Raw genomic sequence first — 21,391 nt, 5'->3', positions numbered from 1 at the left:
TTTAACAGAACCAAGAATAGAATCTTGTCAGAACACTAACCTTTATGGCAGCTTCAATTTAACTGGATTATGTCTTGAATCTTCAAAGCGTGATCTAAATCTCATATTTTGATCATCGTGGAGACTCCACCCAAAATCGAAACAAAGCTTGACACCACTTATGAATCAAAAATCTAAGCGTGTCTAGCAAATAGAGAAATCAAACCTCTTATTCAAACGGAATACTTAATCAAACAAAAGGAGAAGAACTAAACAAAAGTTTATTTACGTTCAACCCAGATTGGCGAAAGATAGGATTGATAAACAGTTCCGTTTTGGGTGAACTATTACACATCAAAAATTGCCTATGCGAAAGGGACAATCTCCATAGGACAATCTCCATAGGGAAACTAAAATCGAAAGATAGGATTGATAAATAGTTCCGTTTTTATATGTTTTGACATTACTCGCTGATCCCAGAGATTTCTTCTTTTTCCTTTTATGAAAGATGCACATTCTACACTATATCGCGATCCATTTGCTGTTGCATGCCGGTCTTCTTTTTTTTGAACATTTGCATGCCGGCTTTTACGAAATCTATTACAATAAAATTAGATCGTCTCACTTCTCATGAAGCCACCTCAGTATTCATATGACAACCCTAATACTTTAGTTGAACAATTAAGCATCATTATCTCAGTTAACTTGATAGTTTGTTCTCAAAGGCCCAGTCCTTGAATAAGCCCACCTACTATTACCTTATTGATCCATGCGTGAAGACGGCTTCGTCGTGACGATCAGACTTTATCTCACCACCTCTGAAATCACGGCGGCTTAACGGTTTCGGCTTGCATTCAATCAATTAATGTGGTAATGCCATGGAAGCACTACATCACATTCAACACACCCTCCTTTCTCCATGGTTACGAATCTGCAGATATAAATAAGGGTGTACGATTCAGTGAAATTCATCACTTTCTCCCTCCCAAGCACTAGGAAACGGATTAGAGGCAAAAGAAGATCTTGATTATGTGTAAGTCTCAGTTCAGTTTATTTATTTAATACTGCTTGAATGACTTTGATGTCTTGATGCAGTCATGCATAAGCATATGTTCTTATCGAGTCCTTGATTTTTAATCAGGAGTGTGGAATTGTTTACAGTTGTTTAACCCTCGCCCTTGCTCTTTTGAGCCGCTTTCTTCCTGGACCAGTGACTGTTGTGGTTTTTGTTTCTGATCGTAAGCTTTCTTTCAAACCTGTGTTATGATCTCAAGTTGTGAAGCAAGTTGGTAAAATTTTACACTGTGCTTTTTAGGTTATATTTTGTGATTGAGCTGCAGAAGTAAATTTCACAACTTTTATTTAGCTTTCTCAGTTGATTTTGCAGAATGAGAACTGCAATTTCATGGATACCAAAAGGGGCTTCAAAGGCCATGCCTGATGATGCTGAGCCTCCTTCTAAGGAGAAGATCAATGAGCTGATCGAGAATGGACTCCTTCTCAAGAAAAGGTGAACTCTTTCCTTTTTTCTGTACTTTTTTTAATAACCCTTTGATTTATGGTTACATGTACAACATATGCTATCGAGTGACATGATCGAAGACAACGGGATGGAGCATGACATACTTAGAGGTGAAGTTGCTCATGCCAAATTGTTTAAGGTGAGTTTGGTCTCGGGTGAAGTAAACAATACTAGAAATGGGTCGAACAGAGGCGTTTATTAGATTTCGAGACGATGTTACAAAGGTGGAGAAAGTAAAAGCAAGCCGGAGCTCGTGAGAGCTTAAACCGGAAAAGTACAAATAGCAGAGAGATGATTGTACGGATGATAAACCCTAATCTCGCCGCTAAGTTTGTGTAGCTAAGTGTCGATGCCTTTCTCCTTTGCTTTCCTCTCCTTTTATACTCTGTTCGATTACCTTAACATAATCTCCTTTTACCGATTGGGCCTTGTCGGCCCTTCGGGCCTGATTAGGAGGTGATCGCTCCGAGCCGCTTAGTCGATTGGTCCTGCTTCGTTTGCTCTCTGCTTCGACTAACAGTGTTTCCTGGCTAAGCCGATACCCCGAGAATCGGCTTCCGAGCCGAGGTTGACTCGATCTGCTGGATTGGGCCCTTTGTTCGATGGGCTTTGTGGATGGGTTAAATCCATCCCCAACAGTAAGTCCCCCCCCAGTTCATTGATGGTCGAGCAATCGATCTTCGATGAATTTGATATCTTTAGTTCGGAGAACAAAAGGTTCAATCCGAGCAAGTGACTGATCGTTGAGGAGTCAATCCGTTTAATCAACGCTTCTCAACCGAGGAAATGGATTGACGCATCTGTTTATCACGCGTTGCGATCGTGAGATAAACGCTTACGGATCGAGAAGACGGATCGACGCATCTGTCGATCACGCGCCTAATTGGGTTTAGGCCCACTTAGGCCTTATTAGGCGTAATGATGACGCCTTGATCCCTGCGCTTATCTCTCCCTATAAATAGCGCACCCCTCTCCACTTCTTTTCATTTTTCTCCGCAGCGCTAAAGGTACTTTCTCTCTCTACGCTCCTTCTCTCTCTTTATCTCTGTTTTTAGATCTGCGATTATCCGAGATGTCGTCGCATCGTTTGACGCGAGAACAAAAAGGAAAGGGGGCGGTATCTTCTCGGGATTCTGCTGAGAATCCTGACAGTATCCATCGCGGAGCAATGATGGATACGGAGAATATGGATTTAGCGCAGCGTCTTTTGGTCTCGGAAGCAAGAGAACAGTTCCGGGGTGACGACGACGGTCAAGAAGCGGTCGACGCCTCGATTGTTCCGATCAGCTACTACCCTGGGAACATCTTCGCCGAGGAGAGCCCACTGGAGGTTTGGAGAATTCGACCTTCGGTCGTCGATGGACAAGATTGGTCCAACGTCGAGAGGACGAAGTCCACCGTGGAGTCGGTGGAGGCTATTCTCCGAGATCTCAATGCACACGGGGTCTCGTTCATCATTCCAAAGCGGGATCAGAGGCCTTGGTCGCCCCCGAAGGGGTATCAGTGCATTTACGAGTCATATTTCCGGAACGACACGAAGCTGTGGTTCCCGATTCCTCGAATCGTCACGACTTATGCGTTCCGCAGAGGAGTCGCTTTAAGCCAGCTGATGAACGGGTCTCTTCGGTTGATGGTCGTTCTATCGGTAATTGCGGCCGAGGCGGGGACGTCGATGAGTGTGAGGTCGTTTGAAGAATTGACCTCGGTTTCAATTTCCGATGATGGGCTCGTCTCGACGAGGATGCGCCCAAACTACAACGTGGTTACGGGGTACCCGACCAAAACCTCGGATTGGCAACGTTCGTACTTCTATGTGAAGTCGAACAGGTCAGCGTTCGAGGAACCTCCGAAGTCTGGTTATCGCGTTCTTTGGAATGCGGAGATGGGTACTGCACACTGCCTTTCGTGATGATTGTAGCGTGTGCTCGTCTAACGTGTGTTTTTCTTTTAAGTATGTTACGGATAACCGCTAACATCTTAGTCGATTATGAAATTATTCGTTGCTCGTTAACTCAATCCCACTATTCTTTCTTGTGATAAGTCGGGAAAGAATTAAGACAAGAATTTTCTTTTTGATAAGTTTCCGAGGGAAAGGTATCTGAATGCTACGCAGTAATCGAGAAAATTTGGTCGGCCAACTCATTATTTTTCGATTTGCGATAAGATCCGAAATTCCACTTCGTGAATTTGGTCAATGATTTACATCATCGGTGACTCTGTTTTTCCCTTCGTTCGATATCTGATCAGGATACGTTCGATTAATTTGGGCGAGTGCTCGTGCGCCGCTTTTCGAGTTAAGGGGCTGGCATCGTTTGCTCGTGAGAGGAACGAGATGAGTAAAACTCTTTTTGTTTTGGGTTGTTGGGGCTGGACCCCGTAGAGGGGATGCCTACGTACCTCCGAAGAGGATCAAGCCTTTCGTAGTTCGTTTTAGTCCGAGTAAAAGTGACTTGGTAGTCATTTACTTGGGCGAGTAGAAGTGACCGTAGGGTGCATCTGCTCGGGTTTTTTTTTTTTTTTTTTTTTTTTTTGGCGCGAGCAAAAAGGTGATGTAGATCATTTTACTCGCTTTTAAAAGTTGCTCACTTTATGAGTAAAAACGGCGAAGATGCATGGAGTTCCAAGCTCGTGGGACTGCCTCTCCGCGGGAAGTCTCGAGTCGGTATACTCCTGGTTTGACAACTCGAGTGATCTTATATGGTCCTTCCCAATTCGCGCCGAGTTTTCCAGCGTTGGGCTCTTTGGTGTTCTCGAAGACTTTTCTCATGACCAGATCACCGAGCTCGAGAGGACGCGAGCGGACCTTCTTGTTGTAATAGCTCTCGATTTGGTTTTGGTAATTCTGGATCCGAAGTAAGGCTTGGTCGCGCTTCTCTTCTAGCCCATCGAGGGCATCTAGCAGCATCTCTTGGTTAAGCTCAACGTGCTGAGGCATCTTAGACCGGCGGAGACTCGTTACATTGACCTCGGCCGGAGCCATCGCCTCCATCCCGTAAGCGAGTGAGAAGGGAGTAGATTTTGTTGCTCCTCGGGGGGTTGTCCGATGCGACCAGAGCACGCCGTCGAGTTCATCGGCCCAATGTCCCTTTTTGAGATCGAGGCGCTTCTTGATTCCGTCGATGATGATCTTATTCGAGGATTCTGCTTGTCCGTTTCCTTGAGGATACCTCGGCGTTGAAGGGCTTAGTCGGATGTTCCACTTGTTGCAGAAATCTTTAAAATTTCCGGCCATAAACTGTGATCCGTTGTCCGTCACGATCTCGTATGGTAGGCCGTGGCGACAGATAATGTTCTTCCAAACAAAGCCGCGAACCTCCTTCTCTGTAACCTGCGCGAAGGCTTCTGGTTCAATCCATTTGGTGAAATAGTCGGTCAATACCAGCACGAAGCGACGTTGGCGAGAATTCGGCATTGGTCCGATGATATCCATCCCCCATCGCATAAATGGGTAAGGTGCTGCGGAAGTTCGCAGTAGCTCGGTTGGACTGTGGATACTCGGAGCGTGTCGTTGGCATTTGTCGCATCGCCGGGCATATGCTTCGCAGTCGGTATTCATAGTTGGCCAGAAGAATCCCAAGTTCCGAATTTTCAAGGCTAGTGATCGACCTCCAGAGTGGTTTCCACCCGCTCCTTCGTGAGTTTCTGCCATTACTAACTGTGTTTGCTCGGCGAAAATGCATTTGAGGAGAACCTTGTTAGCTGTTACTCGGTGGAGTTCTTCTTCCATGACGACGTAGTGCGCACTGCGTCGCTTTAGTCGTCTTGCGGCCCATTTATCAGTAGGAAGCGTGCCCTTGGTGAGATACTGAATGAATTCAGTCCTCCAATCTGGTATCAGTTGATCTTGTTCTGTCATCTCGGAGTCGTCGTTGGTCTCAGATAAGGACGTTGTTTCGGATTCAGTGGTGACGAAGTTAGCCGATTCCGCTGAGATGTCGATACTTGGTTTCTCGATTCGATGGATTGGGATAGTCCTTTTGACTTGATCGCGGAGCTTGCTTCCGAGTGCTGCTAATGCATCGGCACATACATTTTCTCCGCGGGGAACCTTTGTGAGCTCGAAGAATTCGAACTCTTTAGCTAACGACTGTACGACTCGGAGGTAAGCATCCATTCTATCGTTGCGCGCATCGTAATCACCGCTGAACTGACTGGCGACGAGCTGCGAGTCGCAGTATGCACTGAGCCGCTTAGCCTTGACTGCTTTGGCGAGGCGAAGACCGGCGATGAGTGATTCATACTCGGCCTCGTTGTTAGACGCTGGGAAACCGAAACTGAACGATTGTCGAATGAGTTCTCCTGACGGAGACTGAAGTTGAACTCCTGCACCAGAGCCTTTGTTTGTTGAGGAACCGTCGACATGCAAGATCCAGGTCGAATCCGAAGTTTCCAAATCCTGAGCGAGTTCCGGAGATAGCTCCACGAGGAAATCGGCGAGGACTTGGGCCTTAGCGGCGGTTCTACACTTGTAGGTGATGTCGAGCTCTCCGAGTTCGATCGCCCACTTGGTAAGGCGGCCAGCTCTGTTAGTGTTCTGCAAGACAGTTCTGAGCGGCTGGTCGGTGAGAACTTCTACCGAGTGTGACTGAAAATAGGGGCGGAGTTTCCTTGCTGATTCGACGACGGCCAGGGCCATCTTTTCAAGTGTCGGGTACCGGGTTTCTGGTCCGGTCATCCTTCTACTCATGTAGAAAACAGGTCGTTGTTCTCCTCGGTCTTCCTTGATTAGTACGCTGCTGACTGCGGCAGACGAGACTGCAATGTAGAGAGATAAAACGTCGCCTATGTCTGGTTTAGCCAGGATAGGAGGCGTCGTAAGGTAGTGTTTGAGCTGATTAAAAGCCTCCTCACATTTATCGTCCCAAATGAATTTCTTGTTTCCTCGGAGGAGATCGTTGAATGGGAGGCATTTATCGGTGGATCGGGAGATGAAACGATTAAGTGCTGCGATTCGGCCTGTTAGTCGTTGGACTTCTCGGCAGTTTCTCGGACTGGGGAGATCAAGGACAGCTGATATTTGCTTCGGGTTTGCTTCGATTCCCCGCTGCGTCACTATGTAGCCAAGGAATTCTCCGGACGATACCCCGAAAGTGCATTTGGCCGGGTTTAGCTTCATCTTGTACGCGTTTAGGATGTCGAAACACTCCCTTAAATGTGCCAGGTGGTCGTTTGCTCGGACTGATTTGACGAGCATGTCATCGATGTAGACTTCCATCGTTGTACCGAGCTGTTTAGCGAACATGCGGTTGACAAGTCGCTGGTACGTCGCACCGGCATTCTTCAGCCCGAAGGGCATTACTTTGTAGCAGTAAGTTCCTCGATCCGTTATGAACGACGTCTTCTCTCGATCGTCGGGATGCATCATGATCTGGTTGTATCCCGAGAAAGCGTCCATAAACGTGAGCATTTCATTGCCGGCAGTTGATTCGACAAGTCTGTCGATGTTCGGAAGTGGGTAGCTGTCTTTTGGGCAGGCTTTGTTGAGGTCAGTAAAATCGACGCACATGCGCCACTTGCCGTTTTTCTTCTTGACAACCACCGGGTTAGCGAGCCATTCCGGGTAACGAACTTCTGCTATCGAGCCCGCGCTTAGTAAGCGCTCGACTTCCTCGACAACTGCTTTGGATCTTTCGGGACCCAACTTTCGTCTCTTCTGTCGGATGGGCTTAATATTTGGGTCTACGTTTAGTTCGTGAGTCGTGATGGACTGGTCGATTCCCTGCATGTCAGTCATCGACCAGGCAAAGGTAGACAAGTTTTGCTTCAGGAAATCCGTGATATCACGTTGCATCTCGTCCGATAGATAAGCGCCTACTCGTAGCACTTTACTTGGATCCGATTCGTCGACTGGGACTTCGAGCACCTCTTCCTTTTGCGGGCAGATCTTGCTGATAGGAGGTGAGATCGAGTTGACTAGCGACTGAGATCGCTGCAGTTTGACCGTGGCGATTAAGAGATCTCGCGCGGCCCGTTGATCTCCTCTCACTGTCTTAGTCGTGCCATCCATTCCCGGGAATTTGACGCACTGATGGTACGTGGATGCGATTGCACGCATGGAGTACAACCATGGAGTGCCTAGTATCACGTGGTAGGGAGCCTTGGTGCTGACTACCGAGAACTTGACCATCCGAGCTACTCCCTCTACTTGTACCGAGAGACGGATAGTTCCCATGATTACTTCGGAAGAACCGTTAAAGCCGGTGAGAGTCCTGGATGACGGTTTCACGTCTTTTAAGTCGATTCCTATTTTTACGAGAGTTTCGCGAAAAATGATATCGACCGAGCTGCCAGTATCGATCAGCACTTTGGTGACATCGTACTTATCGATAGCTAAAACGACGAGAAGAGGATCGTTGTGAGAAAAAGTTACTCCGACAAGGTCTTCAGTTGAGAAGGAGATTGGGAGATCAGTTGGGAACTTCTGCGGCCAGCGCTGCGAGGTGTCCACCATTCGTCGGTGATCTTTGACTGCTCGTACGGAGTCCCCGCAAGGTGGAGATCCTCCCATAATCACGTTGATCCGCGGCCTGACACTTGATTGCTTCCTGGTGAGAAGAGCTCGGAGGTCTTCGCTTTCTTTCGGCGACCCGGCCTTTTTGTGGTCCAGTTTTGCACGCAAATCGCTGACTCGCGCGTTAAGCTGATCTCGTAGATCGACGATAGGATTGCTTTCCGTAGTTGCCAATGAAGATCCTGGGCTCAGCGAATGCTTAGTTCTTTTAGCATTGAGCTCGACTCGGAGATCGGAAGATCCGGGAGTGTTGTCATTCGTTGACGTGGTCTTTCGTTTGAGGAGTACACGTAAGTCCAACGGGTCGAGGGCTTCCTCGAAATCGCTCTCTTCGTCTGATGAGGACTCCGGTTGGGCTCGAATGACTTCAATCCTTTGTCTGGCTGCTGGCGGATCTTCGTCAGCTGAGGCGTCACCATCATCGTCTCGATGTGGGATTTGCTCGGCGACCTTTGGTTTTTGGTCGTCTTGACGCGGTTTTGCTTGATTTTTTCGCTGATTTTTCCTGTCCTTGTTTCTGCTCCAACTGTTCTCGCTTTTTGGCTTCGGAGGAGGAATCTTAATTTCACCGCTTTCGAGTGAGGAGAGGAATTGCGCAAAAAGTGTTTTGCACTCCGAAGTGTCGTGACCTTTTACACCGTGGAGTTTGCACGATTTAGTAAGCCCTGGTGGGGTCCGGGAAGATCCCGCTGCCGAATCGACCTGGGCGACCGTGGCTGGCGCTGTTGCTCGGGGGGATTCGCTTGGAGGATCGGTTTCCCGATGAAAGGTGTTCCACTTCTTCCCGTTTTCGTCGACGACGTAAAGGAGACCGTTCTTACGGTTGTTTTTGTCGCTTGGAGCATGCTGACGAGGTTCGACGTGAGCTGTGGCGGCATTTTTAGGCGCCGATTGCTTCGCCGAGTTGTGCTTGCTCAAGATGGCTTTAGTGTCTTCTTCCATACGAATGAAGTTGTGAGAACGAGCAACGGCATCTTGCAACGTCGTGGCGGTGCATCGATAGAGATCTTCTCGGAACTTACATTCCACAAGGAGATTGTTCCTCAAGGCATCGACGGCGATGTGGTCTGGGATATTGATTCTTGACACGACCGACTTAAAACGTTCCATGTAATCGCGAAGATTCTGATCCTTCGTTTGCTTGAGGTTCCAGAGAGTCGACGCCGTTGCTTCACGCTTGGTGAACATGATGTAAGTCTTGAGAAAAGCCGAGGAGAGCTCTTTGAAGCTTCTAATTGAATTCTCTTCGAGTCCCGAGAACCAGGTTAAGGCTTGCTCGTTGAGTGTTTCAATGAAAAGTTGGCAGTATCCCGCGTCTCTTTCATCGGGGGCGAGTCTGGCCCTCGCTACCGCAACATTAAAAGCCGTCAAGTGCTCGACGGGATCTCCTCCTGGTTTGTATTCCGGAAGATGCAACTTGTCCATCTTTCGGAGTTTGACCTCCGTCAGTTCCTCGGTGAAAGGAGTACGCGATGTTGATGCGATGACATTGTCAATCTCGGGTACTGCGCTCGTTGCTTGGTGGATCCTCGAACTCATTTGTTGGAAATTTAGTTTAAGCTCAGCGATTTCTCGGACAGTTGATGGATCTGACGCTGTAGGAGAAGCATCGGCGGCTAGGGTTTCCGCGAGTTGAAGAGTGGGATCGACTGGGTTCGTCGTTCGTCCTTCTGCCGGAGTAGGAGGGTTTGTATTGAAGAAGTAACGACGGAGCGGTTGTGAGTTGCCGGTGGAGGCGCTAAGAGCAGCGACAATGGCGGCGAGCTGATCATTCGTCGTCTTCTGAACTTCTTCTTGATGAGCAAGTCGGGCTATGACTGAACTCATGAATTCCGACGAGAGGAGGGGAGGAGGCGGAGGAGGCGTGAGTTCCGGCTCCTCTCCTGAGGTATCAGGGTTCGTACCTCCGGTGGTCATATCGGTCTAGAAACGCTGGGTCTGTTCGGCCCCACGGTGGGCGCCAATTGTTTAAGGTGAGTTTGGTCTCGGGTAAAGTAAACAATACTAGAAATGGGTCGAACAGAGGCGTTTATTAGATTTCGAGACGATGTTACAAAGGTGGAGAAAGTAAAAGCAAGCCGGAGCTCGTGAGAGCTTAAACCGGAAAAGTACAAATAGCAGAGAGATGATTGTACGGATGATAAACCCTAATCTCGCCGCTAAGTTTGTGTAGCTAAGTGTCGATGCCTTTCTCCTTTGCTTTCCTCTCCTTTTATACTCTGTTCGATTACCTTAACCTAATCTCCTTTTACCGATTGGGCCTTGTCGGCCCTTCGGGCCTGATTAGGAGGTGATCGCTCTGAGCCGCTTAGTCGATTGGTCCTGCTTCGTTTGCTCTCTGCTTCGACTAACAGCGTTTCCTGGCTAAGCCGATACCCCGAGAATCGGCTTCCGAGCCGAGGTTGACTCGATCTGCTGGATTGGGCCCTTTGTTCGATGGGCTTTATGGATGGGTTAAATCCATCCCCAACACAAATCTTTTGTAAAACCATGTTCCAAAAGCAAGGTTACAATTCTAAACACTGTAAATTGACCCATCTGATTGTCATGGTTCTCTTATCATCACATCCAACTGAGTTTCTCTGTACCGGAAAGGTGATCAGGATTCAAGCCGATAACGGATGGTGTTCTTTTTCATGCTTAAAATTCTCAAAGAAGCTATAGAGAGGGGTATTTTCCTTCTCATGCATAGCATATGATGATTCCATAGATGTCGGTGTCGTCAGGTTGCAAACATATTACTCAACTTCTTCTAGACTTTCGTAGTTACTAAATTCACCAAAGGGAAGTAGATGAGAATAAACTTAAGTTAGTATTTTCTTTCCAGGTTTCTGCTGATCAAAGAGAGAGATTGACAATATCATTAGTGGAGAGGCTTGATCAGTCTAGCGACAGAATCAGACAGAGTAGAAGAACCATGATGGAGACAAAAGATCTTGGTGTATGACCAGCAAGATCTGAGCCAGCACCGACAAACTCTCCTTCACTCTCATAGCAAGGTACGGTATCAGACATTACATCAGTCGCAGGCATTTGCTGCCTCAATGTCAAAACCTTCTTCATATACTCATATACCTTTACTCATTAGGTGCAAGTGCATGATCGTATACCTTTCGTATGTACTTGGAGCTTCATGGTATGGATGAGGAAGAGGTTTTCAAGGCTATCTCTTCCCCCCTCCCCTTTATTGTTCTTAGTGTGATTTCCCACACTGCTGCATAAATGTCTATATGGTCCTCCTCCTTTGTACTACAATAGTATCACCTTTTCTTAAATCTTCTTCAATGTGTTAATGTCTGAAACTTTTTGCCTAGAAAGAAACTCTCTGTCTCTTTAAATACTTTCTACTGGTACTGATTTAGTTGCATCTTTTGTGTTTCAATCAAAAAAAGTTGTGGAGAGAAAACATCAGCAACAGCAACAGCAGACGCAGACACAACTTTCAGAACATAAAGCCAACGTTAGAAATAACAAAGTGAATGGGTCCACAACAACAGACGCGGAAGCAGCATTAGTGGTTGCTAAAAGACCTGACTCTGGTGATCAAGAAGGCTCTGTTATACATCTTCTCGCCAACCATTTTCTTGTCAAGTTTGATAAGATTGACCATTACGACGTTGAGATCTCTCAAAACCCTTCAAAGGAAATTGCTCAGATGATCAAAACAAAATCTCGTGGAGACTGAGCAGAATAGCTTCTCTGGTGCTGTCCCTGCTTTTGATGGTAGGAAAAACATTTACAGCTATTTGGAGTTTCAAGAAGATAGGTTTGAGTTCTTTGCGAACCTCCCTATCCCATCCTGCAATACTTTGATCAAGTGTGGTGACTTGCGTGAGAAGCTACCGCAGAAGAAGATTGATAAACTGTTAAGGGTTAACATGAGGCTTGTGTCAAACAGTCCAAGTTTGATGGGAAGGCACAGAAAAAGGAAGGTGCAAACTTGGCTCCTCTGCCTCGAGAATACATGCATGCTCTTGATGTGAACTTGAGGGTGAATCCAATGCAGAATTGGAAGATTTCATTATTAAATACTCTATAAATTTGACACCTTGTCATCATTTTAGAAGATTTTATATAGTGCTTAAATTTTCAACTTCTTCTTCTTTTTATCAAACCTGTTAATTTTTTTTAACAATCCATCTTTTCTAATCTATATTTCAGTTTCAATCCAACCAGAAGTTGAACATCTATTTTTTTTTGTCAACAAATAATATTTGATTAAAATACATAATATAATACAAATATTATAATCTATATCAGTTTGTCTATTTTTTTTGGAAATAAACAAACCCAATATTGACAAAAAAAAACAAACCCAATAACAATGAACCTCAAATAACCGAAAGTACCCTTGAAACTCTAACTTCCACTGCTGAAGCCACCATGAAGACGAGAACACTTTGTCCAAACGGTCTTGACCGCTACGTCAAGAAGAATGATGAGAACAAATGGATCGTTACTTCAGTGATCATTGCTCTAATTCTCACCATCATCCTGATTATTTCATTTAAACTTTCTCGATAATATTCTCAGCCATTTGTGTATAAAGATCATGTTACCTCTCATTGTCTATATTTTTATTGTCTTAAAAAACATTCATCAATATTTGAACATATGAGGTTCACCTATAGCCTATTTCAAATTTCCCTTCTTGCTGAAACATTCAAACAGTACCACTAGCCTTATACATCGTACACACACCAAATCGTTACTACTGAAGGCTTGCTTAGTATGAGGACCTTTGCTGTTCTACAAAAGGTATTCAAAACCACCAGCAGAACGCCTCCAGAAGCTGCGCATGAGCATTCCTTTAATAGCACACAAGAATGCAACCTTTAAGTACTGCTTCAGAAAGAACAGTATGTGGGATCATACATTTTTAACATTATGACCGATGACAACTAAATAAAAGAAAGAACGTTGACAAAATAAGCAACTACAACAGTAAGATACAGTTAAAAAATACAATCGTAGATGTTCAAATTAAACAATTGTATTGCTTGAACATGTCTAATGACATATGATCATTGTTTGATAACACAAATGGCAAACACCCCGCGCGGTAAAACCACTAGTATAAAATAGAATACAAGTCTTAAATCAAACTCAAAACAATGGCTCGTGATTTCCTTTTGAAATATAACAGTTTCAGTTACTCTGTTTGTAACAACACAACAAACTACAAGAGCAACATGTCAACAACTTAACAGAGACTTTTAGAATGGTTTCTGTACTGGGTCTTGCTCTAAAACACTGCCTCAAGCAGGCTTGTATGTTTTCTCTTTTATTTATTATATGCAATGAAAGCCTTTTAACAAAAAAAAAAAAAACAACTTAACAGAGACTTATTGGGGATTTAACACAGTATAGTCTCGTGAGTAGTGACCATATGTCTTTGTCTCTGGACAGCAAATGAGGAGTTTCTGCGTTTCTGTTGATTGAAGAAAAGGAGAAAAAGGCATTAATTAGAGGAACTAATATTAGAATGCTGATGACAACACTTTTTAAACGTTGAAAGTTGGAAACCTTCTTCTCCGGGAAAGCCTATTAATAAAATAAACAGAACCGTACAATGATTTATTTAATAATGGGGAAAAAAGTCACCGACAGTGTTTGCTTTTTCTTCTTTTCAAGATCTCTCTGATTGTTAATCTTAACAGGCCTTTCTTTTATATTATGTTTCATTTACTATTATAAGTAACAAAAGATCTGCCCATACATACACAGACACAACAAGATTGTAGAGAAGCTATTTTAAGAACAAAAAGAGACAGTATTAAAAAAATGATTGCCATGTTTTACTTTTACTCAACTGTACAGAATTTTGGTCTATAAAAAGTAATAACCATTTCATAGCACTACCAAAAGACTGTTGACATTTTACGATAATCACAAAATATTGTAAACTGTTTTTTTTAATATTTTAAATATGTAAATATTAAAATTGAAATATTATTATAAACACAAATATATAAATATAGCTTATATTTTCTAATACTATAAGAACTTTAAACAAAAAGATTATGTATAACGGTCAAGTTTGTTGTATTTAATTTTCAAACACATCTGAATCATTTTAAGCGTTGAACATTAGTTGTAGTGATTCTTGAAATCAACCCCAATAAAGAAGTCCCTCTGTAAGTCTTGCCTTTACCGTAGTGTTGTATATTGTATGTGATTTTATAGAAAATAGAACAAGAATTCGTTTTTTTTTTACCATCAACCGGCTGATATTAAAGACAAAATCAAAAACAAGTTAAGTCTAATATTAATAAGGGCAAATCTCCAAAATAGCACATTTCTAAGTTTATATCACAAAAATAGCATTCAAAAACTAAAATGACCAAAATAGCATTTTATCTTTTGAAAAATTTAAATTTTTTTATTTTTAAAAATTTGAAATCTTATCCCCAAAACCTCACTTCTCAACTCTAAACCCTAAAACATAAACTCTAAACCCTAAATTCTAAATCCTAAATCCCACTCTTTGAGGTGCTATTTTTGTGACTTTTGGCCTTAAGTGCTAGTTTTGAAACAAAAATTTGATTTAGTGCTATTTTGATTTTTTTTTTCTATTAATAATCATTAACTTTTGAAAAGAATTGATTATTTTATGATGTCATGGGTTACTCGATTGAAAATTAAAAGTAATAAACCAAAAAAAGAGAAATTAAAGTCGAGTGTGTGGTCATGATAATCTGTTTTCATTCTGTACAGATCTGATTAAATAGTAGTGGAGTAGTAGTAAAGAATGAAAAGAGCATTTCACCGCAAAAGGCCCCTCAAACAAAGTGCGAGAAAATTCGTTTCTTAATTTTTGCTCCTAACTTTTTTTTTTTTTTTTTTTTTTTCTTCTTTTCCGAACCGAACAATCGAGTCTGACTGTTCAACTGGTTAATTGGATCTCTTAATATATGCGCATTCGCATTTCCTTTATTCTTCTGAATGATACAAACAGACAGACATTCTTCTGAACTAACCTCTCTAGTTGGTGTTGTTTTTTCTGATTCTTTCAAAAAGAAATCATCGGCTGGCAATTTGTCTGTGGGTAACTTATTGTTTCCCGTCTGGGCTTGGGGAGATTCGGAATCGGAACAAAAAAAAAACTGGCGAGAGTACAAGGGATCGTGAAATATCTGAAGCTAATAGGAGGAGGCAGAAGAGGCAATATGGGCCCAGTGATACCAATTCTGGGCTTCCTTACATGTGCCGCCTTTATGTATCTCTCCTTGGGGTTCAGAGGAGGGGAGCCCGAGGTAGGGTTCGTGAGTCGGAACGGCACGCAGTTCGTGTTGGATGGCAAGCCTCTGTATGTGAATGGGTGGAACTCGTACTGGTTCATGGACCACGCCGTCAATGATCATAGCAGGCACCGTGTGGGTGCAATGCTCCAAGCTGGATCCAAAATGGGCCTCACTGTGTGTCGAACCTGGGCTTTCAATGATGGTGGCTACAACGCTCTCCAGATCTCTCCTGGCCGATTCGACGAACGCGTCTTCAAGGTCCATTCCCAGGATCTTGTTTTTAGATGTTTTTTCTTCTTTTCTTTTTAAGCAGAGACTAGGCATGGTTGAGCTTATTTTATTAATAGAAAACAGGGCACTTGAAAGAATCTGCACTTGCTTATTTTGCCTTGGATCATGTGGTCAGGCCTTGGATCATGTAATCGCAGAGGCAAAAACACATGGTGTTAGGTTGCTTCTTAGCTTAGTCAATAACCTCCAAGCCTATGGAGGCAAGACTCAGTACGTCAACTGGGCATGGCAAGAAGGCGTTGGCCTCAGCTCCTCCAACGATTCTTTCTTCTTTGACCCATCTATCCGCAGATACTTCAAGAACTATCTCACTGTATGTCTCTTTCTAGCCTAGCACTAGCAGGGAGTTGTTAGTTGGTGTTGAAACTCTCATTTTGGCAGGTCCTGCTGACCCGCAAAAACTCGATAACAGGGATAGAGTACAGAAACGACCCTACCATATTTGCGTGGGAGTTGATAAACGAGCCTCGCTGCTTCACTGATATCTCTGGGGATACTCTCCAAGTGAGTTTCTCTCTTGCTGTCCAATACCATTGATGATTAATTAGTGTTTATGTTAACAAGTTAGTCTTTCTTTTCATTCTAAAAGGACTGGATTAACGAAATGACAGCATTCATTAAATCGATTGACAACAAGCATCTTCTTACCGTCGGCTTGGAAGGTTTCTACGGTCCCAAGAGCCCAAAACGGCTGACGGTGAACCCAGAAAGATGGGCCTCTGAGCTTGGGTCAGATTTTGTTCGAAACTCTGAGTCCCCAAACATTGATTTTGCATCGGTTCATATCTACCCTGATCACTGGTAACCAGCCTCACTCTCTTTGTTTTGATTGGTGTGTGCGTGGAAGTCTTCAGTTCTGATTCACTGGGTGCAGGTTTCACGATCAGGGGTTTGAAGACAAAGTAAAGTTTGTGGTGAAATGGATGCTATCTCACATTGAAGACGGGGACCAGGAACTGAAGAAGCCTGTTCTCTTCACCGAGTTCGGGCTATCGAATCTGAACAAAGACTATGAGCCGTCGCAGCGTGATCGGTTCTACAGAACAATCTTTGATCTTGTATACAAATCAGCCAAGCGCAAGAGGTCAGGGGCAGGAACACTGGTGTGGCAGTTTTTGATACAAGGCATGGAAGGTTTCAACGATGACTTTGGGATAGTCCCCTGGGAGAAAAAATCGATACAGAGACTAATGACTGAGCAATCTTGCAGATTGGCTCGGGTCACAGGACGCCATCTTCAGGACAAGAAATCGAGAGAAATATGTTCGCACAGACCATGAGAATGAGAAATACAGTTTTTGCTTTTGTTTTTGTCTTTGTCATGTAATCGGCCATATATGCAAAGGGATTCAAATCATATATATATACATACTATAAGTAGTGAATTTAGTGGACCTTTCTATTGTCTGAGCTTACCTTTTATGATCTGTAATACACTTTCACAACATGTAAAGCCATACGAGGAGGATTCTGATCAGACTTCAAATGCAATTATCAAAAACACAAAATTTCAATATTTGACCAAATATCAAAACATAAATCAAACTGAGTTTTTGAGTTCTCTCATGTAATACATTTTTAGTTTAGGTACTTGCTGGGATCTTTAATAAGTATCACAAGTAGTTTTGGCAAAAAATAAACTGGAACTGGAGCAAAATTTTCAAATATCCAAACGAGTGTTATACTTCTATATCTGAAATAACTATACCAAAACTAAATGGATACTCGAATATATAAAAATATTAATTATATATATATATATATATAGCATAACCATATATATATAATTTAAGGTCAACATTCAGAGGATAAAAAGAGATTTTTTTTGTGGCCTTGCGCTAGCATCAGCACTAGGATTTCTTTTCTAATAATATTTTATTTTTTGTTCTTCAATATTATAATTTTATTTTGAATCTTTTTCTTTAAATTTCTGAGGATATTTTGAATTATCTGATATTTTTATCCGAATCATCTTAGTTATTCAACAATGTATCCAAATGACCTAATAATTTATTTGAATTACCTAAATAACTGAACCAAACGGAAATCAGATTTTTCTATTTTTGATTTATAGTTTTACAATCCAAAGTAAACGAATCCAAAATTATCAAAATCTGATCCGAACGGAAAATAGATTATTTGATTATTTAATTGACTATTCGAACCGAACTGATACCCAAAAATGCTTCAAATTTGTTTATGGACATTTTCGAGTTTTTATTTTATTTTGTTGGATTTTTTAACATATTGGGGTTCTGTTGTGTGAAACCTGAAATCTTAATTAGAGTAAAACAAAATCCATGAACAGATGGATGTTTTTGTGTCAGATTCAAATTACTAGTATAATATTTTGGATCGGGTCGGTTTGGGTTATTGGGTTGGGTTCTTTTCGTTTATCCTATTAATTTTTGAGAACACACCTACAACTACAATCAATCTAGAGAGACGAGCGCCGCCGTGGTTGGGATAATAAGGATGATGGCGACTCACTCTTTGAATCTGCTTCCGAAAGCATTTCCTCCAACCTTGGCTTCTTCACTCAGACCAAATCTCCTCAGATTCGACTCAACAAGGCATCGGAGGAGTCGGAGGCAAAATCTGAGCATCCGATCCGTGTTCACGGGAATCGTGGAAGAAATGGGCCACGTAAAGGATCTGGGGTTGGCTGACCACGGCGGCGGCGGCTTCGACCTTAAGATCGGGGCGAGAGTGGTGCTGGAGGACGTGAAGCTTGGCGACAGCATCGCCGTCAACGGCACTTGCCTTACAGTCACCCATTTCGACACCGAGGCGTTCACCGTGGGGCTGGCACCGGAGACGCTGCGAAAGACGTCGCTGGAGGAGCTGGAGAGAGGGTCTCTGGTGAATCTGGAGCGTGCGCTGCAGCCGGTGAGCCGCATGGGCGGACACGTGGTGCAGGGACACGTGGACGGTACGGGAGTGATAGTTTCGATGGAAGCCGAGGGAGATTCGCTGTGGGTGAAGGTGAGAGCGGACAAGGCTTTGCTCAAATACATTGTCCCCAAGGGCTTTGTCGCCGTCGACGGGACGAGCCTGACGGTGGTGGACGTGTCTGACGAGGACAGCTGCTTTAACTTCATGCTCGTTGCTTACACGCAGCTCAATGTCGTGATTCCCACCAAGAAAGTTGGGCAGAAAGTGAACCTCGAGGTTGACATCATGGGCAAATACGTTGAGAGGCTTCTTCTCTCCATGAACAACAACACTCCCCAGGTCTAAGCTTTTCGTATTATTTCTCACTGCCATTCGACTACTTTTGTCTGAGGTGATTTTGTTCTTGTTATGTTTGTTCCAATATCTTTTAGCTCATGTTCTCTTTACAGGAAAACAAGGGCTGAACCTCAGCTGGGAGAAAGAGAACTGTTGGTTTATGTAAGATTGATCTTGACCTCTCTGTTTCTTTGTAATGATGGTCGTGAGCATTTGCACAGAACTTAGTAGATGAACCTTTTCGAGTAATGATGATCTTTTCATTTGGAGAATAAGCTTATGGTTGGATTTCATTACCCCTTTTTTTCTACTCGATAATAAAATGGAGGAAGAACAAAGAGAATAATATAATTATAAAGAGTTTAAGAGTACATAACACCAAGATCATATACATGCGCCTGCAAGCCTACAAGGTTCTCATACCAAAACGTATGGTAAGCGAGTGAGGGCACATACGTTGGTATGACAACCTTGTAGGCTTGCGTTGTTCATATTGTACGGTTAATCAACTATTATTATAAGCTCTTCTGTTCATGTGGAAGAAAGTCGGTACAACACTGAAGTAAGATTGTAGCCAGAAGAGTCTTGCTTGAACACCATTTGGATTTAAATATTATAAAGCCTTCTTTTTTTCTTTCTGTTGGTTGAGGTCTACTAGATTAATAATGTTAAATCAATTATATGAGTTACAAATATTGTTTTTTGGATTAATATTTATGCTAGTCTTGTCCACCAACGTATCCTCCACCTCTCATAGCCTCCACCATCTTCAAACACAATCTGTCTTTGTCCATTGCACGTGACACTAGCTCTTGTTTGTTAAGCAGTTTGAGAATCTCAGCTGCACTTTCCATGTCCCTTCGACCCTCGACATACTGCACGCAGGCGTAAGCGGAGAGAGTCATAGTGGTCTTTGGGTTCCAGCGTTCGTGCAGCCTCCCCTCCAAGGCCTCCGTCACTCTCTTCCTCCTCTCCCTTTCACCATCCTCGTCCTCACCCTCCGCCAAGTTTTGCTGTAACATGTCAGTCAAACTCTCCCACTTGCTCTCCCACTTCTTCCCAAGCATGTTGATAGCTTTATCAGCCTCCTCTTTCATGCATCTTTTCCGGTGACCAAAATCTGAAAGACCAAGATCTCCAGCCCCTGTATCCCACTCTTCCATGATCTCGTGAGCCCCATCAAAATCGTGCTTCAAGGCAAAGAACTTGATCATCTCAGAAGTTACAGTGGCGTCGAAGGATATCCCGTGGAGTTTAGCCAAGTTGGAGAGACGGTAAACGTCCTCTCTTTCGCCTTTATGACAATAGACTCTCATGAGAGCTCCATACATGTTTTTTCTGCAGTCATCATCGAGTAACTCCTCAGTCTTACGAAACAAAGACAAACTCTTATCAAGAGATCCAAGTTCCATATAGAGGCATGCAGGGAAGAAGCATGTGGCCCATGGCTCCATCCGGTCCCTCCACTTGTTGAGAAACTTCTCCATTCCCACAGAGTCTTTGACGCATGATGCAAGAGCGAAACAGGAAAAGAGCTTGCCAAAGGGAACTCCTTGGGGTTCTAATCTTTGGTCGTCCATCTCGAGCAGGAGCTTGACAACCATGTCGTGATCTCCAGCACTGTGGTAGAGAGAGAGCATGGTGTTGTAGGGTTTAGGGTTGTTGGAAGCCAAGCCGAGGTCTATCATCTTCTGAAACGTGGTCTCGGCAATGCTCAGGGAGCCGTGGGTTTTGCAAGAGTTCAAGAGAGCGTTGTGCACGTAAAAGTCCCTCTTCTTCAAGGGAATGGTGTCCAAGAACTTGCTGGCTTCTTCAAGACCATCAAGTTTAGCAATCAAGAGAAGCCGAATCTCGAAATCCACCGTAGACAGATTGTAAACTTGTTGGTCACTCATCCACTCCGAAACCTAACACCCAAATCCATTTAAGAATCAAACTGGATTTTGTACAAGTATATATTTGATTGGTGGAAACAAACAAACTAAACCTGGAGGGCGTGGGAGAAGCGGTCGAATTTGTGAAGGGAGGAGATGATGCTCCTGAGTTCTGAAAGACCCGGTTTGTTTCCGAGTTGTCGCCATTCGTGGAGCAAATGAGTGAGGGAGGGCATCGAATCTGGGGCGCGTTCGATACGACGCTTGAGAGAGTCGTGAACCGGATCGGGGGAAGGAACGGTTTTGGGGAAACGAAGGAAGGAACATCTGAAAGGAAGGCTACTCCTGAAGCTTCCAAATTGTGGGCGGAGTAGATGATTCATGCTCAAAGCCGTCCAGACACAGACACACTCCTCTTCCTAGGTTTTCGCTCCTGTCCGTGCGTCAACTGTTAAGCTTTTGACTAAACAACATATATTTGTATTTTATTTATTTATTTAAAAATTACGCTTGTCTTCTTTTTAACCGGAAGACTGCTGCAATCAAATTTCCAATTAATTTCTAAACTACGGGAATCCGGTTCGGTTTGGAAGAAGTTGAAGTCTCTTTGGCGTGTCCTGTGCTGTTGTTCATCAGATCCGGTGAAGAGAACAAATGGGAATTTGTTTATAATATAGACTTGTAATTTCATTCAGTTATTGGAAGCCCTGATTAATGAATGTTGTTGATAACGATTTGC

The 21,391-nt window shown here is 43.5% G+C and overlaps 4 protein-coding genes across 5 annotated transcripts; 3 read left to right on the top strand and 1 right to left on the bottom strand.

Annotated features, from left to right (window-relative positions):
* LOC111199415 (meiosis-specific protein ASY2-like) lies at positions 1-4,015 on the top strand. Of its 2 annotated transcripts, none has more exons than XM_048737113.1 (3): positions 1-1,012; positions 1,141-1,217; positions 1,367-4,015. In XM_048737113.1, the coding sequence occupies exon 3, from the start codon at positions 2,574-2,576 to the stop codon at positions 3,408-3,410; it is 837 nt and encodes a 278-aa protein (XP_048593070.1). In that variant the 5' UTR covers positions 1-1,012; positions 1,141-1,217; positions 1,367-2,573; the 3' UTR covers positions 3,411-4,015. The 2 variants fall into 2 exon arrangements, with proteins under 2 accessions (XP_048593070.1, XP_048593068.1); XM_048737111.1 differs by having other exon boundaries at positions 1,121-1,217.
* Positions 4,016-14,770: 10,755 nt separating this feature from the next.
* LOC106357542 (mannan endo-1,4-beta-mannosidase 2) lies at positions 14,771-16,949 on the top strand. Its single transcript, XM_013797213.3, has 5 exons — positions 14,771-15,514; positions 15,663-15,860; positions 15,929-16,051; positions 16,137-16,348; positions 16,422-16,949. Exons 1-5 carry the CDS (start codon positions 15,182-15,184, stop codon positions 16,825-16,827), a joined length of 1,272 nt encoding a protein of 423 aa, XP_013652667.1. The 5' UTR covers positions 14,771-15,181; the 3' UTR covers positions 16,828-16,949.
* Positions 16,950-17,801: 852 nt separating this feature from the next.
* Positions 17,802-19,071, top strand: LOC106357539 (riboflavin synthase-like). The gene is made up of 2 exons (XM_013797211.3): positions 17,802-18,781; positions 18,892-19,071. The coding sequence occupies exons 1-2, from the start codon at positions 18,023-18,025 to the stop codon at positions 18,904-18,906; spliced, it is 774 nt and encodes a 257-aa protein (XP_013652665.1). The 5' UTR covers positions 17,802-18,022; the 3' UTR covers positions 18,907-19,071.
* A 292-nt stretch (positions 19,072-19,363) lies between these two features.
* LOC106357538 (pentatricopeptide repeat-containing protein At2g20710, mitochondrial) lies at positions 19,364-21,369 on the bottom strand. The gene is made up of 2 exons (XM_013797209.3): positions 20,766-21,369; positions 19,364-20,685 (listed from the first exon to the last, which is right to left on the bottom strand). Exons 1-2 carry the CDS (start codon positions 21,033-21,035, stop codon positions 19,498-19,500), a joined length of 1,458 nt encoding a protein of 485 aa, XP_013652663.2. The 5' UTR covers positions 21,036-21,369; the 3' UTR covers positions 19,364-19,497.
* Between the last annotated feature and the right edge of the window lie 22 nt (positions 21,370-21,391).

This window comes from Brassica napus, chromosome A7 (genome assembly GCF_020379485.1).
Source record: "Brassica napus cultivar Da-Ae chromosome A7, Da-Ae, whole genome shotgun sequence".
Classification (NCBI taxonomy): domain Eukaryota; kingdom Viridiplantae; phylum Streptophyta; class Magnoliopsida; order Brassicales; family Brassicaceae; genus Brassica; species Brassica napus.
This window is presented reverse-complemented; position numbering and strand designations above follow the sequence as displayed.